The sequence below is a fragment of the Styela clava genome, chromosome 3 (assembly GCF_964204865.1).
Source record: "Styela clava chromosome 3, kaStyClav1.hap1.2, whole genome shotgun sequence".
Lineage (NCBI taxonomy): Eukaryota > Metazoa > Chordata > Ascidiacea > Stolidobranchia > Styelidae > Styela > Styela clava.
This window is the reverse complement of record NC_135252.1, coordinates 14,250,498-14,276,277: the sequence shown is the minus strand read 5'-3', so window position 1 is coordinate 14,276,277 and position 25,780 is coordinate 14,250,498. Positions and strand designations below refer to the sequence as shown.

Genomic DNA, 25,780 nt, shown 5'->3' with positions numbered 1-25,780 from the left:
TTGATATACTAATCTACTACTATTTCCTAGAAATCATTCCCCCCCTCTTTTCATGTACAGCTCGCCATAGATGCTTTTTATATTCATATTTTGTGATAATGAAATTACGATACTGCATTATACTTTGCTGTTACATCAACTCATACTATTATAATTATTTACATTTTTATTTATCTTTCACTTGTCTTTTTATATACTACTTTGACATCCCTCTGCAAGCAAAAAATTGTTGATTATTATGCTGAAATATTGCTTGTTAGGTCCTATTAACTATTTTTTCCCCTCCTAATCTAGACAAATCAAAGCAGATCATGTTCGTTACATCTTCAATGCGTACCTATGCCATGAAATGAAGCATTTCTGCTAATTCATCACATATGCGTATAAATTATTTAAATTCTTTCAGTAACCTTTGGAATCTCTTCAGATTTTGATATCCCGCTCCACATAAATAAATAAAAATGATTTACTCTAGCATTCCCCTCCCCAATTTTATTCTTCCATTTTGAGAATATAATTTTAAATTCTAGAATGTTCCTCCCCAATATTTTAGTCATCTGAAACTGTGGATCTTAAACATAATAGCTTGAAGGGGGGGGGGGGGGGTTGACTTTGATGACCGTCTGGTCGTATCACTCCATCCTGTCTATACCAAACTAATTTATTTCTTATTGTTATTTTTATTATTATTACGATGACTGTTATTTTTGGTTGACGAAAAAATAAATCTCTCTCTCTCTCCCTCTCTCTCTCTCTCTCTCTCTCTCTCTCTCTCTCTCTCTCTCTCTCTCTCTCTCTCTCTCTTTATCGTAGTTATTTGATGCATGAACTTTTGTGGAATCTATCTAGATTGTTGAGATTTTTCAGAGCTACATTCAATAACCTGGTTTCCAGCACATTCCAAACTTTGCATAAATTGCATAAAGTAAAAGAAGGAAACAGTGCATTCGATAACTAAATTTTATAGAGATGATATCAACGACTTTTTCATTACAACTGCCTGATACTTGCCAAATTACTTGTGCTTTTTGGTACAGTATCTTTCATACATAGTTATTTTTCCTTCTTTTTTCGCAACATATCATTTGTAGAATATTATATAGTATGTATGGCATAGCATAGTGGTACGCGGGATCTTTTTGAGTGGTACGCGAGCAGATTTGAATTATTGCAACAATTAACCTTTGGGTTGGCTAAAATATGCCAGCAACGCTTTATCTTCCTTACTGTATGTATTCGCTGAACAGCGTTTACGGATGTTTCCCCAAGCATTCAGTTTCCTTTTAACTATAACCACGGAATCAATAATGACGCAACACGTAACAATTGCAATTTCTGCACCCAGCCGCTCAGACACTTTTGTCGCTCAAACAGATATTCAAGCATGGTTGCAAACATTGGCTGGTTTTTGTAGTTTTTAGAGATATTTGTCAGTTTTCAGTTGTGTTTCAAGAAATTAATTGTACATTAATTGACTTAATTATCATTATGTCTTCCGCGGAGCTTTACTTTAGTTGCAGTAATCAAAATTGAATCTCGCAAATGCTGCGATGTACAAGGCTAAACTTAGCTATACCAGTATCAGCAAACGGCACATGGTTGATTCATTTTAGTAAAAATGATGGTGTCAAACACGCAAACCCGTTTATATGCGCCTACAACCAAAACACTCTCAGAATAAGCATGAAGTTTGCAAAAGTAAAGTATAGGGGTATTTTTTCCGGGGTCAATGTTCGGGGAAACGTCCACAGCTCTGATGCGCTATCAATTCTTGTTTTTAGAGATCGCCGTCGCCCGCTATTGCCCACCTTAAATGAAGCGATATTGGGAAGTGTTTTTGTCCGTTTTACGTGTTACGCCACAAAAGATGTAGTGCCACATTATAGAATACTTCCATAGCACGTTTCTTGTGTCTTTTTCTCCACGCCAAAAAAGGAGCTTTGTCGGTGGTACGCGGCCATAGTAAAAAAGAGTAAAGTGGTACGCGGTCGGTAAAAGGTTGAGAACCACTGTTTTATATACTTGATCTGTTCACTATATCCAACTGCATGACAATGTCCCAGGTCCGTTAGATTATGTATTTGATCTGGTAAGAAAAGATTTGGCGCCGCTTTTTGATGGCCCAACTGCATTGCTTACTTATTTTCATTAATTAAGAGATATCTCGATTAATAAGTGTATGGTCATTTGGTTTTCATCGCCATATGGATGTCGTGTAATTGGCTTTGCTGAATTAAAATGTTACTCGTTTTTTAAAATTCAAGTATTTTTCCGGTTTATTGTAAGTATGGCTTTAAGTATGATTTTCCGATTGATTCTGAACTATACGGTATTTCCATATTTTCCAACAGTTTTATATTACTGTATGCGCGTGCCGTATTTGATGTATGTGGCAAACTAAATTTATTGCGTCATCCTTTTTGTTTGTTAAATCAACTTATTGAGCTATTCAGTCTAATAGCAGAAATACCTCACCAGAAATACAACGCCGTTTCTAGTTTAATCCCCGGGGGAAATTGTTACTAATCATTGGTTACGAAATATGAAGGCCATTATTCAGACAATTGTTTTGAAGGGTGACCGTACATTTGAACCCATGTACATTTGAACCCATGCGTATATCCACGGGTTCAATCTATATGTGGGTGCTAAAACCCATGGGTTAGGGTTAGTATGGGTTTAACTATTCGTGAAACAAAAAAAATTCCATAGGTGCAATAGCATACAGGTGCAATTGTCATGGGTTCAAATGTACGTGGGTTCAAATGTAATGGAACCGTTTTGAAGCGATGGACTGTGACAGCGGCAACTTATGCTGCCACTCAGGCTTTTGTTATTTTACTTATTCAGCATTTTTGCTGCTTGGCAGCGAGCTAAATCGGGGTGAAAATGACGCTTTTGTGCAAACAACAATTGCTGGGAATTAGTATTGCAATTACAAGCAGATTTGTAGATTGTAGAATATTGCACTGGTCTATGGACAGAGGGTTAGTGTTCTGCGTTAACTTATGACATGATGTATGATATATACACAGGTTATGTTATGTAATGATATATATATGATGAAAGTCGGGATGTGAAATATTATTTACACAACCAGTGTATATCTGTGACAGTTATTCTAGTGACAGTGATCTAAAGTCAAAATGTAGTTACTTTTATAAAGTAGCAACTTATATTTAATTATTTTCACTGTGGTTGTTAATTTATTGTAAATTAAACAATCAAGTGAAATAGGGCAATGCGAGTGTCTGAATACGTGTGAGCTAATGTCAGACTCGCAGGTTGCTCAGCGACAAAACGTTGAAGCCTCATTATTTATAAGTAGATGAGATTGAGTTAGCAAACAAATACATGAATTAAAAGGATGACAGTTCATTACATAAAAAAAAATTTGGGACCTCCAGAAGTATGCGCACCAAGATGGCGCACAGCCTGAACATAGTATGTGTGTACCGGTTAGGATTCAGGCTGTGCGACATCTTGGTGCGCATACTTCTGGAGCCCCAAAATTTGGATGGGGATCCTGTTATGTTCAATTCGCATTATGATAATATTACTTCATTTACGAAAAGTTTGTTTACAGCAATGATTCTTTGCGCTACTCTGCAAACTCCCGTCGTACTTAGCGGTTAAAACTAAGAATCCAATCTTAACTTGAAAAGAGAAAGCTAATGTCGTGCAAAGTTATAGAAATGAATATTGTGGTGTAACCTAAGATACCATTACATCGTGAGGAAATAGCCATTATTTTATAACAATAGTGTCGACGGCAGGGGAAGCAGATGTTTTTTTGTTGTTCAAGTTATGCGAATGAAAAGACGAAAAACTGATAAAAAAAAGTTTAAAAATCCGAAAAAATGGTAATATGCCTCAAAAACGTTAGTAGTTCAGATCATTTGTTTCTCAAACTTTTAACTGCAATAAATGCGGATAAAAGCGTTTGCCAATTGTTTTATATTAAAGAAATAAATATAGTATATGACTCGGCGCCATATCGAGTTGTCCGTAACGAATGATGATAACTTCGGGCAAAACACTGCAATTAAGTATACTTTGTCGCAAATTTATCTATCACCTAGGTCCTAGAGAATTCGAACACACTCAAACACATTTTGCATTCATTCATGTACATTTACTGCCTAACTTCGATTTATCTGTGAAACTGAGTTAAATTTTAATAGTAAGGTAGAATATGAATAGGGTCACGCAAATATACCCCTTGGTTTTTCATAACAACCAGTGGTGGGATTCAGCCGGTTCGCACCGGTTCTATAGAACCGTCTCACTGAATTTTATTAGATCAGCGAACCGGTTAGCTTTACTGATTACTGTCAATGTTCTGTCTGTAACAGAACCGGTTAAAAAAATATAACTCTTGTGATGAAACCAGCTAACAACAATTTTAAATCCCACCACTGGTAACAACCTAATATATTCGAAGGCCAAAATAATCAAAAAGATACACACACCCAAGCGTGCATCATCTGTGGAGATGTGAGATTTCAATGAAATGTACTGGAATCTAAGGAGTAACATCGACAGGTCCTGCAGGAAGCTATACACACAACTAAGCTAATATATTAGTTGTTGAACGTATAAGTTTGAATATCTGCGATGAACCAAAGTTGTTTTTTGCATAATTAGTAGGCTAGGTAATAAAAACGTCTCATAACATGTAACTGTTTCTCAGGACCTTTGTCGAACCCATGAAACAGCTTCACCAGGGTTTCGATTGAACCCAGGTTAGGAATCACTGATTTACAGCGTGAAGACTGTAAAGACATGAATAAACAAAAATTAGTTCAGACCGCTTCAAATAAAATATATTATCTTTTTATATTGTTGTATTCACATTTTAGATATAAATTCCGTTTTTTTTGCTATTTTCATTAGCTGAATTTTTAAAACAAGATCGGCATGGAACCCTGGTTGTCGGAAGGATCAGCAGAACTTTATGCAACGAATCCAATACATTATCCAGACTTGGTGTATGATGTTATGATGCAACATTTGAGAGAAAAGCGAAAATCAACTTCAGACAATAAATTTGATGTTCTTTTGGATGCTGGATGTGGAAATGGCGAAGCTCTCAGGAAGTTTCTCCCGTATTTTCAATCAGCTATTGGCTTTGATATAAGTGAGGAACAGATAACGTTGGCTAAAACCATGAACGACTTAGCAAAAACTAAATATTTCGTCGCTCGAGAAAATGCTATGCCTGCAGAAAATAATTCTGTGGACCTGTTGATTAGTTTTGGAGCTGCTCACTATATGGATATTGACTTATTCGTAGCGGAATGTAAAAGAGTCCTTAAAGATGATGGATTGGTGGCATTGTCTGGTTGTTCTGTCTCCGGAGTGGACGTCCTGCTTCCACCAAGCAATGGAGAGTCGTCTCAATCAGTGTCAGGAAATCACATTCTTGAGGAATACTTTCTTAGACCATTACATCAATACCACTCTAAAGTTAATCATCCATATCTAAAATGTTGTGATAATTACCGTGGCTTTTACAATGAAATAACTGGATTGAAAAAATATCAGGCCAGCGATATTGATTTAGAACAAAATGTTTCTTTGGCAGAAATGAAGCAATATTTTGTTTCCATGCCCACTTTCAAAGTTTTCAATGATCTTTTCGATGCTGATGTTGCTCCTCTTAAAGTCATGGGAGACAAACTGAAAGAATACGTTAACGAGACTGGAATATCTGACAACGACTTGAGATTGAAATTCAAAAGCAAAATCTTATATATTTTTTTGTGGAAATAAGTATACATATATAGTTTATATATTTATTTCTATATTCAGATCGCATTCAACTTGATTTGTAAAACGAAGCTGTCCCCGATGCGTAAGATTTGACAGTTGAATTTGAAAGTCATTTTCTCTTAGCTGCTTCCCTGACAGTGTTGACTTGAATTGTTTTATTTGCTATCGACTGGCATCTCTGTTGAAGGAGTAAGCTGATATAGCGCGTCGTACGTAGCTTGTTACTATTTCATCAGTGCTTTCTCAACTTTTCTAATGAACTGTCGTGCATATAGAAATGAAAGACGCATACTAAAGATGAAATGCCGCGATTATGGCATTGAATTTCAACTCAAAGCTATCTTACGCGACCCTAGCATTTTCCCTGCTCTTGTTGATTTTGTGAAATCTACCAAGAGAGTACTATAGGCATATACAAAATTTTGATTTAAATTGTCTGGCGCAAAAGACTCAAATTGTTTAAAGCGCCATATATGACCATACCACACACATACTTTTTGTTGAGTGTTCGAAGCATTACTTCAAGAAAATTTGCATAAATTCTCTCCAATTGGTGATTAAAATTATGATCAATCGAATTAGGTTATTGCTTAATATCGATTCTAAATATATAAATGAATACTAGGAGGCATTACGTTACCTGTGTGTGAATCGTATTCTTCTTTTCCGGAAACATGTGGCTGATGAATAACAAGAAATTTTGCTCTACATTTTCTCGATGACCTCACACAATTTAGTAATTATCCCGCAGTAATTTGAAAATCAGAAATTTAAAATATTACATCATTTTCATCTAGAAAACAACGCTTTGCAGTAAAACAAATTTATCAGAATAAAATTGAATATACTTTTCGGCATGTTTTAGAATGTTGAATTGAAAATTCGATTTTTTTTAAACACAAAGAGTACATCCGTCGTTACAATAATACTCTGACAAAATATCAGAATCTGATGTGAAAGGAACCTAATATTTCATGATTAACATTAGACTTGTCCTATAAATCATTTTATGACCTATTTAAAATCATTAATCCAATATTATTAAACGAATTCAACAAATCTAGGCATTTGTTTTCAACCGTAACAACGTTAAAACTACAACTTAATTTACACTTTCCAAGTATATAGTGAAAATAATGTGGCCAAAAAGTAATTGACACACCGAACACATGAAATTGTAGCGTTTCAACCACCATTGAGTGGTACTTAATCTAAATGGTGCATAATTACAAACAACAACGTCAAATTTCTCATGACCTATTGCACATTTAGATAACAACGAGATTTAAACATGAAAATACAATAGAGGTCATCCGCGATGGTAGGCCTGCGCAGAAATTGATGAAAGTTTCAAATTTAAATGAATTAATTAGTCAATTGTAATATAAAACGTTATTTTATTAAAATAGCGGTATAAGAAATGCACGAACAATAGTGAAATACTTTAATTCCAAACAATACTAGTTCGGGTTATATCATTTTTCGTTGGCGAAATTGAACTAAGACGAATATTATTATTTAAAAATCAGTAATAGCAAGTGTTCACATATACTTTTAAAATTTCTACGGGAAAACAGATTATGGCACATATATCGGCGACAATTTTTTGTTTTCAGTATAGGTAGAAGTCAGGTTATTTTTGAAACAAGCGATGTTTATTTGATACGGCAGAATTACATGAAATAACTTATTTTGATATATAAAAGTGATAGTAGGAAATTTTTAGATTGTAAAATTTGTCAATATTGAAATGAACGGTGAAAAGAATCGGAGAAAGTTCATGCTCTCACTTTCATAAAGGCGACACACGTTTGGACATTATCTTTTTCGAGACATTTTGATTTTGAGAAGAACAAATGCGTCAGAAAATCAGTATATAAAAGCTGCGGAGTTCAACACATATTATTACACAGTGTCGAGCGCTGATACAACAATCGAAACAATCGAATTTTGTTGAGATCAAAGTATTTTGCAAATTATCTACAATTTTCTAAGGAAGATAAAAGTTATAAACTTCAACAAAAATTGAAATGTACAGGTTTGAAACTTACGTATAATTTAAGAATTACGATATTAACATATTATAATTATAGTTTTGATGTTCAATAAACGTTTATTGCTATATCGTTCATATTTTCAATTTTTTTCCAGTAAAGTTAAAGTTGAAGTATCACGTGGAGAAGAAGATTGGATAGAGGTCAGGGAATGCCTTGTTCGAGCTTTTCATCATTATTCTTTGTATAAATACTTGATACCAAACGAACAAACAAGACCAGAATTTTTAAGAAAATATTTAGAAGCAATATATGACGTCACTATACGTAATGGAAACTCAATACTTTTAGTTGGAAGATTATCTGACAATGTAAGTTTACGAATGTTGTCAAGTATATGTAATTCATAATAAAATGTTTAAATGTTTTCCTTATTATCTTTTAAATGTTTTTATTATTATCAAATACAGAACACAATTATCGGAGGAGTTATGGCTGTTCCTCCATCTCAAGATCATGGAGGATGGGAATGTGAAAAAGCTGATGATTTTTACGAAGCATATGAAAAATACAAGTTGAAAGAAATCGATCTTGAAGCATTTGAGAGAATAGAGAAGTAAGTTCGTATTTTTCGAATAACTTTATGATTTTCCATCGTATTATTTGTCAGAGATAAATTAATTCAGACATATTATTCATATTTATTTATATTCAGATATGAAGAATGGGAATATGAAAATATATCAAAACATGTTTGTTCAACTAAAGTACCGTTATGGAATGGAATATTTTGTGCTGTTGATCCCCAGTATGCAGGAAGAGGATGTGGGAGTATGAGTTACAATGAATGTTTGAAAATAATAAATAATATTCAAGAAACCAAGATAACCAAAATAAAGAAAATGGAGAGTAAAAACAGCGGGAATTTTTCAATAATTTCTCAAAAATTACTCGAGTATTGCAGAAAACAAATTAATTCCAAAACTTTTATGGCATTTATTCATAGTTTGGCAATACTAACACATCGTTCACCAGTCATTCAGAATGTTAAAGTCAACAACTCTGCAGCAAAAATTGAAAATACCAAAATCGAATCAAGAAAATCTTTAAAAAAGGATTTTAAAAAGTCACCAATGCTTTTTATGATTAGTCACAGTAGACAAGCAGTTCGATTTCACCAGAAGAATGGTTTTTGCACAGTTGCTGATATTCCATACTACGATGGAAACACATCGATTGATAAAGCAAAATCTCATTTCAATGTAAACGTTTTGATGTTGGATCCTTTGGACGCCGATAGAATTGCTGACTTTACGCAAAAAATAAATTGTACAATGCCGGGAAAACAAAATGTCCAATTCGGAATCAGTTTTCCGACAACACATTCGGCTACAGCAGAGAAATCTCAGGTGAAACACAACATTCCCATTTCTAGTATGATAAATACATATGATCACCATGGAATCATCAGAAATAGAGGTTGAATAATATTCTTGTGGAAATCACGTTCTAATTTCCAATCCACAATTAGATATGTTGTAATTGGTAATTTAAAAAAAAATGCTTCGGTATCAATTTTAAATTCGCGTCATCCAAAATGTGAGTTGTTTTAGTCCCGGGTAAATATTACTTCAGAGAAAATGCCACATATAACAGTCTTTTCACTTTTATACTCCATATATGTGCTATATTATTGGGAAGATATTTAAACAAATTACTGTGAAATCTGCTAAAATTGATTTATTTTACACAACTTTTTTATATAAATGGGTATTTTTTTCTAATAATATGTCAATATATTTTCAAAAATTATTTGATATCTTATGTTTCATTTTTTTTCTATCTTTCCTGTATTATGTTTATTAATTTTTAATACAAATCTTTATGCCGACTTTTTGATGTTGTTGTGAGATTTGCGAGTTGCTACAAAAGAGTTATTTAAATTTTAAATCAGATCTCAAATGCTTCTCCGAGCTATTTTTCTCATTGAGTCAAAGTAAAAGTTAAATGCAGTTACAAGTATAGACAGAGAGGATTAAAATAAAACTTGAAATTTCCACAATAAAATTTTACTTGCCTTCTGAAGTTGTTGGAGGTCTTTTTGAGCAACTTCAACATTACTCAGTATTGTTTATTAATTTTGCTGGTCTTTCTTAAACATAATTCATCATTATGGGTTCAATATGTAAACTGATTTAACCACACTTTAATTTCATGACGTTTATTTAACGATGTGACATTATTACTACAGACAAATGGTAAGATATTAGGGTATTTTAAATTTGGTTCACACAAACTAAACAACAATTTTTTAATTAAATATTTTCTCAAAAAAAACACATATTCCATCAAATAATTCCAATCACTTCTAGTTTGGGAAATTTCATTCTTAGGTATCAACTTGATATCCCTTGCCTAACTGCAGCACATTTGATTCAATCTCTTTCGTTAATTAAACAAATATGTTAAAAGTAAATAAAAAAAAACTATGAGCATGGGAATGTGAAAAATGATTAGACAAACCAAATGTACCGTACTCAATCCAAAAACATTCAACCATACTGGTAAATGGTAAAAATTAATGATTTCTATTGTGTGGCATTTTCTCAAACATGAAATTGTATTCTCACGTGAAGTGACTTGATGTTACGATTGCGTGATTGATAAAATTTGTACGTTTCTGGAAATCCATGATTGGATAATGGCAAATGATTGCTCAGATGACTTCACACAGCTTCGTATTTAATATGCAACTAATTTTTGATCATAGAATGACGGATTGATAACGTGACATCATATTTTGGGCATATAAGGTTGAAATTGAATCTCATAAGGCATTTCAAGTTAATTGTTATAATTGAATTTCCGTTTTTGTTTGATTTGTTTGTCAGAGAACTTTTGATTTTCATTATAAAGAATATTTTAAACTAGGTAGTACACAATTTAATCGTTTACCAATACTGATATAAATCAAAAAGCTTTCAAATTTAGCTGTGTCACTAGAAAATGTGCCTCTGAGTATAAATTAATTAAAAGATTATGGAAACATTTAAGAAAATCAACAATTGAATACATAATTCTATTGATATTGTTTGCAGAAATATTTAAATTTTAATCATATATATTTTAAATAGCTTTTTTATTATATTATATATATTATATATTATTGGCCATAAATATTGGGAGTGGTAGAAAAAATAGAGAAGAGCAATAAAAAGAATTAAGAATACAAGATATTCGAAGTTTGCCAACAGCCTTCTAACAAGGTAGTTTATCTTTAAGTATTAAATTTTGTGTAAAGTGATTTTTACAACATTAACACAACAACAACAACAATTTAGCTAAACTGTAGATTGCTCCACTTCCTGTCTAATAAATATGTTATATAATTTTAACGTACTTTTAAGTTACTTCAAATGTGTTAATAATAAAATACATTATGATTTACTTGAATATTAACTTTGACATGCTGTAACTTTTAGAGGCTACACTTTCCAAATATAATGATGCTTGCGACATGATGAGCTGTTATACACCAATTTTACCCATTATAATAAAGATTTTTGATGCTATTTCTATTCACCATTATTATGGAATGCGTTTTTTAAACAAATATGTAATTTCCTTAACATTTTTGGTGAACATGAACAGAAACTTTCAAAAATGTTAGACGATTTTCTCATTATCGGATTAACTCACTGAAGTTCAAAATAATTTGGTTTATATGAAATAGAAACAGCACGACACAATTGATCAACAGTATAATGTAAGTGAGCTGTAGTTCGATTTTATCGGTTTTGGGGTTATTTTATGTCATACGATACCACTGATACGTATAACAAAAACTATCATATCGAAACGAGGATATTTTTATCACAATGTGTTTAAAAATAGGAACAGTGAATGCAACAAACTAGAATCTTTAGCCCACGTTTTCAAAAATGAATACAAAATAAAATTTTCTTAATCTATTTTAAACAGAATTTTTGTACGTCTGAATAAGATAAGAAATTTATTAGATAAGAAACAAATATAAAATTACATATTTTGCAACCTTGGGCTTAGAATACACAAACGCGTTTTCACCCATTTTTTTTTTTGTTTCGTTGTAAATTAGGCAATCCATAATATATCGAAATATATAAGGATAATATTGCACTAATCGCAGTAAAAAAAATAATTTTTTTAAGCTTTTGACTCAATTTATGAATTTATATTTTTCATTAGCTAAAACTTGTTAAGCTTTCTCGAAGAAGAAAGTAAGTGTATGGCATGATATTAAACAATTAGAAAAATATTTGATACGACTTATACGAATTTTAATACCTACTTAATGGTATCATTACTTTAAGGTGACTAAATTATAGTGTGTGAAATAAGTTTCGTGCATAATTAGTTTCGTAAATAATAATTAGTGTTTGGTTTCAAAGTACAACTTCATTTCTAACCTATTTTTTCAGGAACTTTTGAATTTTAAGTAACAAAACTGTTTACCACATATGTTTAAAAAACAATAAAATATTAGACAATAAACAATTTAATTTTTGTATTAGTAGTGTTTGTATTATACCATTGCCCTAACCAGATTCTGACTAAAATGTAGGCTGGATAACTACGATGTGGTTACTTTCTAAATCTAATTATATAAATTAAAACTTACTCAATCTCATGGTAATTTGTAAATGAAGTCATTAAACTCCCGCACCTGCTAGAAATGAGAATCACTTTTCGGTTACTCAAGAGAAAAGTACTTTATCTGAGAAAGATTTGGTTTTGGTTTATGAGGTGATTTCCTGGTTTTATGGTTTCAGCCTTAAAACCGCAATCTAATATATGACGTAATAATTTTTATGTGTATCTCAAATTTATTCCAACTGTTACAACCATATATGGTAATAGGTAAATTAGGTCTAGCAAAATAAATAGACTAGATAGTTTCATCTTTCATACTTTCATCTTGTGTTCAATTGTGTCTTTTTAAAAAATTTTGTTAAACATTATAGCTCGATTGGTAAAAATGTGGATGCAATAGCACAAGAGACAGGTTTATACGTTTTTGCTCAACGGACATTTTATTAATTAGTCTAGTTAAATAACTAGTTCTTGAGAAATGGTCACATTGATGAAGTGACGCACAACCTCGTGGATTTTCCAAGGTCTTGTTGCATCGCCACATGAAACGCAATTATAAGTCAAAATTTATTCTTGTTTTCCGATAGGCAATTTGTAATATGCGTATTCAACATATTTTGCAATTTTTATAAAAAAATAATTTGTTCGTGAATACTTAATATTTGCCCAATAAACCTACTGAGTTTATCACAACTTTATGATTGATCACAAACTTATATTTTCGCAAAGTAAAAACATTACATATTTACATTAAAAAAAATTTCATGTTAACCACTGAATGACTAAAACTGTTAGATGTATTCAAATTTTTCTGGTGTTAAATATATTTTCCATAATTTACCTTTCTATTAAAACATTAAAACGCGATCTGACAGCATTTGACTTTACGTAAAAAGTATGACTCTATTTACTTTTGGTTCATCCAAAATATACCAAAATTACTAATTTCAAGTAGCAAACTCTAAAATATAAAAGCTTCATGTGTTAGTTGTTCAACTAAGATTTATCTGAACCTATTACCAAACCCATACAATACTTCCGGTCGCATCTTAATTAAAGGATATAGGTATGCTAGTGTAAAAAAATTGAAATTTTAGTTGACGATCACCAGTGTCTGACGATTAAAAAACCTTAATTTGTGACTGTTTTCAAGATTTCAATTCAGTTCAGTCAAATATCGGAATATTCAACTCAATTTTCACGGATTCCTTGGTTTTCCACACCCTCTCAACATATTAACGAATATATTGTGTCTGTTATCAAAACGGCTGAGAATTTTACTTGTGAATCACGTCTTCTTATATAAAAATCTGTCAGACAGCACTACCTAATCACTCCTATAAGAGAATTACTAGAATTCCTATGCAGTAGAAAAAACAAGACAACGTATCAATAAATAGGTCAGTGTATTATTAAGTATATATAAAACATAATTTGAGCAAAATAGGAAAAATTGTATAAGATATAATAAAAACATATACAAAAATTAAACAGTGAATAATCGAGCCAAATTTGTAAAAAGCACCCATTTAAAAAAATAAAAATGAGAAAGAAAAGAACATTTCACAGCTGCTATTTTTTGATATATTATTACAAACAGATTAAATAATTCAAAAAAGATTGTTTTGCGTGACATTTTACTTATATATATAAACTTTTCAGAGCTAAAAGTCTCACAGTATTTTTAATTATTCAACTGAAAACAAATGTTAGTCAACGAGACACGTTGGGAGTGTATTAATATTTAGTACCTGTCTCAAAGTAACTCTAAAGAAAACTACCTTATTTGATAACTTTTTTATTTACCCTCTATTTCTAGTGATTTTTAAGCGACCATACATATTTATTATGCTAGTAATTGAGCTGTTGTGTATCAAATGAGATTCAGCTGTTACAGAAATATGTGTCATTTGTAAACCAGTTTCGATATTGTTTGTTCTCTTCGTTGGAAAATTTATTTTTTTCCTAAATTCAGCAATTCTATCAGCGTTAAGAGGATCCATCATCAATACAGTAGCGTTGAATTGAGAATTATCTTGATCAGTCGATGTGTTTTCATCGTAGTACGGTATATCGGCAACGGACTGAAAACCATTCTTTAGGTGAAATCGAACTGCTCGTTTACTGTGACTAATCATGAAGAGCATTGGTGAGTTTTCTGAATCTGTCAATCTCTTTATTAATTTTCTTGATTTTATTTCAAGATTTTCTTCGTGTTTAATTTGAAGTTGTTTCTTTTTATTGCTTTCTTGAATATTTTTAATTATTTTCAAGCATTCATTATAACTCATACTTCCACAACCTTTTCCTGAATATTTAGGATCAACCGCACAAAATATTCCATTCCATAACGGTACTTTAGTTGAACAAACATGTTTTGATATATTTTCATATTCCCATTCTTCATATCTGAATATAAATAATATAAATGAATAGAAATGAAATATCTAAATTAATTTCTCTTTTCTATCTCTGACAAGTAATAAGCTGGCAAATCATAGAGTTATTTGAAAAGTCCAAACTTACTTTTTCATTCTTTCAAATGCTTCAAGATCGATGTCTCTCAATCTATATTTTTCATAAGCTTCGTAAAAATCATCAGCTTTTTCACATTCCCATCCTCCATATTCTTTAGATGGAGGAACAACCATAACTCCTCCTATAATTGTGTTCTGTATTTGATATAAAAATAAAACATTTAATAGGTTGAATTTTATTTTGAATTAGATACGAATAAACTCATTTAGTATACCGGTACTTACATTTTCAGATAATCTTCCAACTAAAAGTATTGAATTTCCATTACGTATAGTGACGTCATATATTGCTTCTAAATATCTTCTTAAAAATTCTGGTCTTGTTTGTTCATTTGGTATCAAGTATTTATACAAAGAATAATGATGAAAAGCTCGAACAAGGCATTCCCTGACTTCTGTCCAATCTTGTTCTCCGCGTGATATTTCAACTAAAACTTCACTGAAAAAATAAAAATTTGTTAATATGGAAATAAGTACAACTTACCAACATACATATATTTTTCATGAGGTTATAATTACAAAAAGTTATAATAGTAGATAAATTAAATTGCATACCTGCACATGTTAAATTTTGTTTGTGACTTCATAGTTTTTAAACTTAAATGTAATTTCTGCGAGAAAAAAATGTAAAACACTTTGGCCTCCAAATTCGATGGCTCGACATTCGCAACAACGCGCCAAAATGTTTAATGTTTCGTTCTCTGATTCCGACCTTTTTATATATCGATTTCATGACGTATTTTTTCTTCGTGAAATTAAAATGTCTCGACAAACGTAAATTGCATTTCCGAAAACGAGAGCTTGAAGATTTCTTCAATTACCGTTACCGTTCATTTCTATTTAATTATCCAAATGCTTTGCGTTCTAAAAATATACACATGACACTTTTGTGAGTCAGAATATGCTTAATGTTATTTCTGACGATAGTTCTATCTACCAAGCATAATTGAAACATACGTCGATTGTTTTTATTCTACTTGCTTATCAGAAAAAAATTGTGTCGAAATAATTCGCAACAGACCTCATGCCATGTTTTTTAATCACGTCTTTCAAATATACGTGAACAAAATACCTGTAATATAAACAAATGGAAGGAGGAATTGTAAAACAATATTTCTAGTTTTTAAACACATTATTCCTCAGCGAGAATTGATCAATTTAAATATTATAAATTTCTCATGTGATTTAAAAGTCGCACTGCACACTTATACAAATGATTTTTATCACCGAAGTCAGACATCAACAGACAAGTATATTTGAACTATGACAAGAAAAGCGTCAAGACTACAATTTCGGATAACTGTTGGACAAAGTTATCCTATAGCCACGGTCAGCAGACATCGTAGTCTTCAACCAGCATGAGCTCACAAGCGCTGTTGTCGAATTTCTTAAAGAATGGAGTAGATATGATCATTTCATACGCTATCGCCTTTCTTGTCGTAAGACTGTCTGGGTAAGCTTGACCTCGGTCGGTCAGACAAAACATTACAGAAATAAATTGTGTTAGAGTGTAGCAAAACTGTTAATACAAATAATAGAGTCATCTTTATTCTTTCTACAACATATGTGCGCATACGTAACCACCAGTGCAAAGGCACTGAAAAGGATCAGTAGTTAGTCTTGTTCAATTCCAACTAGTAGTTAGGTTTAGATTCAGTATAAAACAATAACATTATATAATAATAATGATAATAACAGAATATTTTTGATCAAAACTGGGTTAATCATACACCTTTATTCTCAGCTCAAATTGAAAATATGTTTCTAAGAATACTGCTGAATCTTTTCTAGCATTATTGCATTTCTTTATTTATCTTCCGCTTCTCGATCTTGGTGAAAATTTAAAAATACTGTTTTTGATTGTAATTGCTTACCATTTAGCTTAAGTACCAGTAAATATCATTTTAATTGATACTGCTGCAATCTACCAGTGCCTGGTAGCGTAAATTGATTTTTGGACACCGAGTGGACCTATTGAAGAATGTTTTTCATGAAGTTGCTTATGGTAATTACTCATGTGATCATTTTCGAAAGCTTAACAAATATAAATTAATGGGATTAGTTGAGCATTTAAAATTATAAACTAATGATCACTTCAGACATCTGTTCTACTTCACTTTTCGTGACGCTTTTAGCATGATTTTGCATTTTCGAAAAACGACAATCTTTTTTTGTAGATTTTAGATTAATACCACAAGCTAATGAGTTTTAAAGTATTAACTTTCATAACTCGATTGAAGTATTTTTAGAAATAAATCTGAGATATGTTGAGAGCTTTTTATCTGGCGTAAACAGTCGTTATTTTACAAGAATTAATTAATCATCAAAATCACATTCCAGTCATTTAGAAAGAGTCTACATAGCCGACTAACATTGTTACAGCATCAGTACATTTAGAGATGTATTTCATATTCTTTTTATTTAAATACAGACCATGGAATATTTGAAGTAATAATTCGCTACAGAAATAATACTCAAATGTGGCCAAAATACAAAAATATAGTTTTAGTAGTTTCCGTGGTTTATATGTTGTGAAATATAGCAAAACGTCGTAAAAGTTATTTGACGTATTTTGACAAAGCAATAAAATGCTGAGTGAAAGTCTGAAAGTTATTACTTTCAGTTTAAACTCTCATAAACAATCATAAACTTCCTTTATCTTCTTTTATCTTCCTCCATCTTCTTTAATGTATGTTGTATATGTTGATATAAATCGCTGAATCCTATTTTTTCTGTGTTTAAACTTGCATTTATATGTCTCAAATCAAGATTATTGTATATGTTGATATGAATTGCTGCATTCTATTTTCTATGTTAAACCAACTTTGCATTTATATTATTTAATCCAATTTAAAGGATTTATATCTCAAATCTTTATTATTGTATATGATGATATGAATTGCTGCGTTCTATTTTCTATGTTAAACCAAACTTGCATTTATATTATTAATCCAATCTAAAGGATTTATATCCCAAATCATTATTATTGTTGATATGAATTGCTGCATCCAAGGTTCTGTGTTCAAACTTGCATCTATACGTCCTAAATTGTTATTATTGTATATACTGATGAAAAATGCTACATTGAGTCCATACCAAACTGGGCATTTGCCCCTATATGTGGGCAATATGGATTATAAAAATTGATAAGGGTCAGAACAATAATGAAAAATCTCTCACAACCATTCATATTCTGGAATATGATATTTGTATAGTAGAGATCATTTAGACTTTGTATTATTCCAAGTGTATATAATTAGAGATGTCACCTAACATTGTACTTCTGTCATTCAAATTGAAATTCATGATTACAAATTGTATGACTATTATATCATATTTTCTTATCTGATCGAACGGGTTCTAGGTATATTAATATATATATTATGTATAGTATATTGCAGCTAATACTCTTCTTTGAGCATACATGTCTTGAGTACTTCCTGTATATATTAAACAACTCGTTCGGGCCTACTGTGGTTCTAGGCATCATTGAATAATTTCCTCCTGGTCTTATAATCCATCATTATAGCAGTGGAGTACTACCAACTCAATAGTACATCCTGTTAAAATGTGAAAATTTTTCGTATCTCTAGACTTGTTAAATCATAGTGTCCATTATAAATCAACTATTTACTCAATCATAAAAAAAATTATTATATTTCAATTATTTAACATTGAAATAAATCCTCAAACACAATTGGCAATGTTAAATGCCAGTTGTGTTTAGGTTGAATTGCTCTACATTTGAGACCCTTTGACTTGATATACTAATCTACTACTATTTCCTAGAAATCATTCCCCCCCTCTTTTCATGTACAGCTCGCCATAGATGCTTTTTATATTCATATTTTGTGATAATGAAATTACGATACTGCATTATACTTTGCTGTTACATCAACTCATACTATTATAATTATTTACATTTTTATTTATCTTTCACTTGTCTTTTTATATACTACTTTGACATCCCTCTGCAAGCAAAAAATTGTTGATTATTATGCTGAAATATTGCTTGTTAGGTCCTATTAACTATTTTTTCCCCTCCTAATCTAGACAAATCAAAGCAGATCATGTTCGTTACATCTTCAATGCGTACCTATGCCATGAAATGAAGCATTTCTGCTAATTCATCACATATGCGTATAAATTATTTAAATTCTTTCAGTAACCTTTGGAATCTCTTCAGATTTTGATATCCCGCTCCACATAAATAAATAAAAATGATTTACTCTAGCATTCCCCTCCCCAATTTTATTCTTCCATTTTGAGAATATAATTTTAAATTCTAGAATGTTCCTCCCCAATATTTTAGTCATCTGAAACTGTGGATCTTAAACATAATAGCTTGAAGGGGGGGGGGGGGGGTTGACTTTGATGACCGTCTGGTCGTATCACTCCATCCTGTCTATACCAAACTAATTTATTTCTTATTGTTATTTTTATTATTATTACGATGACTGTTATTTTTGGTTGACGAAAAAATAAATCTCTCTCTCTCTCCCTCTCTCTCTCTCTCTCTCTCTCTCTCTCTCTCTCTCTCTCTCTCTCTCTCTCTCTCTCTCTTTATCGTAGTTATTTGATGCATGAACTTTTGTGGAATCTATCTAGATTGTTGAGATTTTTCAGAGCTACATTCAATAACCTGGTTTCCAGCACATTCCAAACTTTGCATAAATTGCATAAAGTAAAAGAAGGAAACAGTGCATTCGATAACTAAATTTTATAGAGATGATATCAACGACTTTTTCATTACAACTGCCTGATACTTGCCAAATTACTTGTGCTTTTTGGTACAGTATCTTTCATACATAGTTATTTTTCCTTCTTTTTTCGCAACATATCATTTGTAGAATATTATATAGTATGTATGGCATAGCATAGTGGTACGCGGGATCTTTTTGAGTGGTACGCGAGCAGATTTGAATTATTGCAACAATTAACCTTTGGGTTGGCTAAAATATGCCAGCAACGCTTTATCTTCCTTACTGTATGTATTCGCTGAACAGCGTTTACGGATGTTTCCCCAAGCATTCAGTTTCCTTTTAACTATAACCACGGAATCAATAATGACGCAACACGTAACAATTGCAATTTCTGCACCCAGCCGCTCAGACACTTTTGTCGCTCAAACAGATATTCAAGCATGGTTGCAAACATTGGCTGGTTTTTGTAGTTTTTAGAGATATTTGTCAGTTTTCAGTTGTGTTTCAAGAAATTAATTGTACATTAATTGACTTAATTATCATTATGTCTTCCGCGGAGCTTTACTTTAGTTGCAGTAATCAAAATTGAATCTCGCAAATGCTGCGATGTACAAGGCTAAACTTAGCTATACCAGTATCAGCAAACGGCACATGGTTGATTCATTTTAGTAAAAATGATGGTGTCAAACACGCAAACCCGTTTATATGCGCCTACAACCAAAACACTCTCAGAATAAGCATGAAGTTTGCAAAAGTAAAGTATAGGGGTATTTTTTCCGGGGTCAATGTTCGGGGAAACGTCCACAGCTCTGATGCGCTATCAATTCTTGTTTTTAGAGATCGCCGTCGCCCGCTATTGCCCACCTTAAATGAAGCGATATTGGGAAGTGTTTTTGTCCGTTTTACGTGTTACGCCACAAAAGATGTAGTGCCACATTATAGAATACTTCCATAGCACGTTTCTTGTGTCTTTTTCTCCACGCCAAAAAAGGAGCTTTGTCGGTGGTACGCGGCCATAGTAAAAAAGAGTAAAGTGGTACGCGGTCGGTAAAAGGTTGAGAACCACTGTTTTATATACTTGATCTGTTCACTATATCCAACTGCATGACAATGTCCCAGGTCCGTTAGATTATGTATTTGATCTGGTAAGAAAAGATTTGGCGCCGCTTTTTGATGGCCCAACTGCATTGCTTACTTATTTTCATTAATTAAGAGATATCTCGATTAATAAGTGTATGGTCATTTGGTTTTCATCGCCATATGGATGTCGTGTAATTGGCTTTGCTGAATTAAAATGTTACTCGTTTTTTAAAATTCAAGTATTTTTCCGGTTTATTGTAAGTATGGCTTTAAGTATGATTTTCCGATTGATTCTGAACTATACGGTATTTCCATATTTTCCAACAGTTTTATATTACTGTATGCGCGTGCCGTATTTGATGTATGTGGCAAACTAAATTTATTGCGTCATCCTTTTTGTTTGTTAAATCAACTTATTGAGCTATTCAGTCTAATAGCAGAAATACCTCACCAGAAATACAACGCCGTTTCTAGTTTAATCCCCGGGGGAAATTGTTACTAATCATTGGTTACGAAATATGAAGGCCATTATTCAGACAATTGTTTTGAAGGGTGACCGTACATTTGAACCCATGTACATTTGAACCCATGCGTATATCCACGGGTTCAATCTATATGTGGGTGCTAAAACCCATGGGTTAGGGTTAGTATGGGTTTAACTATTCGTGAAACAAAAAAAATTCCATAGGTGCAATAGCATACAGGTGCAATTGTCATGGGTTCAAATGTACGTGGGTTCAAATGTAATGGAACCGTTTTGAAGCGATGGACTGTGACAGCGGCAACTTATGCTGCCACTCAGGCTTTTGTTATTTTACTTATTCAGCATTTTTGCTGCTTGGCAGCGAGCTAAATCGGGGTGAAAATGACGCTTTTGTGCAAACAACAATTGCTGGGAATTAGTATTGCAATTACAAGCAGATTTGTAGATTGTAGAATATTGCACTGGTCTATGGACAGAGGGTTAGTGTTCTGCGTTAACTTATGACATGATGTATGATATATACACAGGTTATGTTATGTAATGATATATATATGATGAAAGTCGGGATGTGAAATATTATTTACACAACCAGTGTATATCTGTGACAGTTATTCTAGTGACAGTGATCTAAAGTCAAAATGTAGTTACTTTTATAAAGTAGCAACTTATATTTAATTATTTTCACTGTGGTTGTTAATTTATTGTAAATTAAACAATCAAGTGAAATAGGGCAATGCGAGTGTCTGAATACGTGTGAGCTAATGTCAGACTCGCAGGTTGCTCAGCGACAAAACGTTGAAGCCTCATTATTTATAAGTAGATGAGATTGAGTTAGCAAACAAATACATGAATTAAAAGGATGACAGTTCATTACATAAAAAAAAATTTGGGACCTCCAGAAGTATGCGCACCAAGATGGCGCACAGCCTGAACATAGTATGTGTGTACCGGTTAGGATTCAGGCTGTGCGACATCTTGGTGCGCATACTTCTGGAGCCCCAAAATTTGGATGGGGATCCTGTTATGTTCAATTCGCATTATGATAATATTACTTCATTTACGAAAAGTTTGTTTACAGCAATGATTCTTTGCGCTACTCTGCAAACTCCCGTCGTACTTAGCGGTTAAAACTAAGAATCCAATCTTAACTTGAAAAGAGAAAGCTAATGTCGTGCAAAGTTATAGAAATGAATATTGTGGTGTAACCTAAGATACCATTACATCGTGAGGAAATAGCCATTATTTTATAACAATAGTGTCGACGGCAGGGGAAGCAGATGTTTTTTTGTTGTTCAAGTTATGCGAATGAAAAGACGAAAAACTGATAAAAAAAAGTTTAAAAATCCGAAAAAATGGTAATATGCCTCAAAAACGTTAGTAGTTCAGATCATTTGTTTCTCAAACTTTTAACTGCAATAAATGCGGATAAAAGCGTTTGCCAATTGTTTTATATTAAAGAAATAAATATAGTATATGACTCGGCGCCATATCGAGTTGTCCGTAACGAATGATGATAACTTCGGGCAAAACACTGCAATTAAGTATACTTTGTCGCAAATTTATCTATCACCTAGGTCCTAGAGAATTCGAACACACTCAAACACATTTTGCATTCATTCATGTACATTTACTGCCTAACTTCGATTTATCTGTGAAACTGAGTTAAATTTTAATAGTAAGGTAGAATATGAATAGGGTCACGCAAATATACCCCTTGGTTTTTCATAACAACCAGTGGTGGGATTCAGCCGGTTCGCACCGGTTCTATAGAACCGTCTCACTGAATTTTATTAGATCAGCGAACCGGTTAGCTTTACTGATTACTGTCAATGTTCTGTCTGTAACAGAACCGGTTAAAAAAATATAACTCTTGTGATGAAACCAGCTAACAACAATTTTAAATCCCACCACTGGTAACAACCTAATATATTCGAAGGCCAAAATAATCAAAAAGATACACACACCCAAGCGTGCATCATCTGTGGAGATGTGAGATTTCAATGAAATGTACTGGAATCTAAGGAGTAACATCGACAGGTCCTGCAGGAAGCTATACACACAACTAAGCTAATATATTAGTTGTTGAACGTATAAGTTTGAATATCTGCGATGAACCAAAGTTGTTTTTTGCATAATTAGTAGGCTAGGTAATAAAAACGTCTCATAACATGTAACTGTTTCTCAGGACCTTTGTCGAACCCATGAAACAGCTTCACCAGGGTTTCGATTGAACCCAGGTTAGGAATCACTGATTTACAGCGTGAAGACTGTAAAGACATGAATAAACAAAAATTAGTTCAGACCGCTTCAAATAAAATATATTATCTTTTTATATTGTTGTATTCACATTTTAGATATAAATTCCGTTTTTTTTGCTATTTTCATTAGCTGAATTTTTAAAACAAGATCGGCATGGAACCCTGGTTGTCGGAAGGATCAGCAGAACTTTATGCAACGAATCCAATACATTATCCAGACTTGGTGTATGATGTTATGATGCAACATTTGAGAGAAAAGCGAAAATCAACTTCAGACAATAAATTTGATGTTCTTTTGGATGCTGGATGTGGAAATGGCGAAGCTCTCAGGAAGTTTCTCCCGTATTTTCAATCAGCTATTGGCTTTGATATAAGTGAGGAACAGATAACGTTGGCTAAAACCATGAACGACTTAGCAAAAACTAAATATTTCGTCGCTCGAGAAAATGCTATGCCTGCAGAAAATAATTCTGTGGACCTGTTGATTAGTTTTGGAGCTGCTCACTATATGGATATTGACTTATTCGTAGCGGAATGTAAAAGAGTCCTTAAAGATGATGGATTGGTGGCATTGTCTGGTTGTTCTGTCTCCGGAGTGGACGTCCTGCTTCCACCAAGCAATGGAGAGTCGTCTCAATCAGTGTCAGGAAATCACATTCTTGAGGAATACTTTCTTAGACCATTACATCAATACCACTCTAAAGTTAATCATCCATATCTAAAATGTTGTGATAATTACCGTGGCTTTTACAATGAAATAACTGGATTGAAAAAATATCAGGCCAGCGATATTGATTTAGAACAAAATGTTTCTTTGGCAGAAATGAAGCAATATTTTGTTTCCATGCCCACTTTCAAAGTTTTCAATGATCTTTTCGATGCTGATGTTGCTCCTCTTAAAGTCATGGGAGACAAACTGAAAGAATACGTTAACGAGACTGGAATATCTGACAACGACTTGAGATTGAAATTCAAAAGCAAAATCTTATATATTTTTTTGTGGAAATAAGTATACATATATAGTTTATATATTTATTTCTATATTCAGATCGCATTCAACTTGATTTGTAAAACGAAGCTGTCCCCGATGCGTAAGATTTGACAGTTGAATTTGAAAGTCATTTTCTCTTAGCTGCTTCCCTGACAGTGTTGACTTGAATTGTTTTATTTGCTATCGACTGGCATCTCTGTTGAAGGAGTAAGCTGATATAGCGCGTCGTACGTAGCTTGTTACTATTTCATCAGTGCTTTCTCAACTTTTCTAATGAACTGTCGTGCATATAGAAATGAAAGACGCATACTAAAGATGAAATGCCGCGATTATGGCATTGAATTTCAACTCAAAGCTATCTTACGCGACCCTAGCATTTTCCCTGCTCTTGTTGATTTTGTGAAATCTACCAAGAGAGTACTATAGGCATATACAAAATTTTGATTTAAATTGTCTGGCGCAAAAGACTCAAATTGTTTAAAGCGCCATATATGACCATACCACACACATACTTTTTGTTGAGTGTTCGAAGCATTACTTCAAGAAAATTTGCATAAATTCTCTCCAATTGGTGATTAAAATTATGATCAATCGAATTAGGTTATTGCTTAATATCGATTCTAAATATATAAATGAATACTAGGAGGCATTACGTTACCTGTGTGTGAATCGTATTCTTCTTTTCCGGAAACATGTGGCTGATGAATAACAAGAAATTTTGCTCTACATTTTCTCGATGACCTCACACAATTTAGTAATTATCCCGCAGTAATTTGAAAATCAGAAATTTAAAATATTACATCATTTTCATCTAGAAAACAACGCTTTGCAGTAAAACAAATTTATCAGAATAAAATTGAATATACTTTTCGGCATGTTTTAGAATGTTGAATTGAAAATTCGATTTTTTTTAAACACAAAGAGTACATCCGTCGTTACAATAATACTCTGACAAAATATCAGAATCTGATGTGAAAGGAACCTAATATTTCATGATTAACATTAGACTTGTCCTATAAATCATTTTATGACCTATTTAAAATCATTAATCCAATATTATTAAACGAATTCAACAAATCTAGGCATTTGTTTTCAACCGTAACAACGTTAAAACTACAACTTAATTTACACTTTCCAAGTATATAGTGAAAATAATGTGGCCAAAAAGTAATTGACACACCGAACACATGAAATTGTAGCGTTTCAACCACCATTGAGTGGTACTTAATCTAAATGGTGCATAATTACAAACAACAACGTCAAATTTCTCATGACCTATTGCACATTTAGATAACAACGAGATTTAAACATGAAAATACAATAGAG

At 32.4% G+C, this 25,780-nt stretch overlaps 3 protein-coding genes across 3 annotated transcripts; 2 read left to right on the top strand and 1 right to left on the bottom strand.

Annotated features, from left to right (window-relative positions):
- The first annotated feature begins 4,920 nt into the window (after positions 1–4,920).
- On the top strand, positions 4,921–5,775 carry LOC144420850 (putative methyltransferase DDB_G0268948). The gene has a single exon (XM_078110556.1). It carries the CDS (start codon positions 4,921–4,923, stop codon positions 5,773–5,775), a length of 855 nt encoding a protein of 284 aa, XP_077966682.1.
- Positions 5,776–13,955: 8,180 nt separating this feature from the next.
- Positions 13,956–15,658, bottom strand: LOC144420759 (uncharacterized). The gene is made up of 4 exons (XM_078110348.1): positions 15,494–15,658; positions 15,164–15,377; positions 14,928–15,073; positions 13,956–14,810 (listed from the first exon to the last, which is right to left on the bottom strand). Exons 1-4 carry the CDS (start codon positions 15,523–15,525, stop codon positions 14,204–14,206), a joined length of 999 nt encoding a protein of 332 aa, XP_077966474.1. The 5' UTR covers positions 15,526–15,658; the 3' UTR covers positions 13,956–14,203.
- A 7,959-nt stretch (positions 15,659–23,617) lies between these two features.
- LOC144420849 (putative methyltransferase DDB_G0268948) lies at positions 23,618–24,472 on the top strand. The gene has a single exon (XM_078110555.1). The coding sequence runs from the start codon at positions 23,618–23,620 to the stop codon at positions 24,470–24,472; it is 855 nt and encodes a 284-aa protein (XP_077966681.1).
- Positions 24,473–25,780: the final 1,308 nt, after the last annotated feature.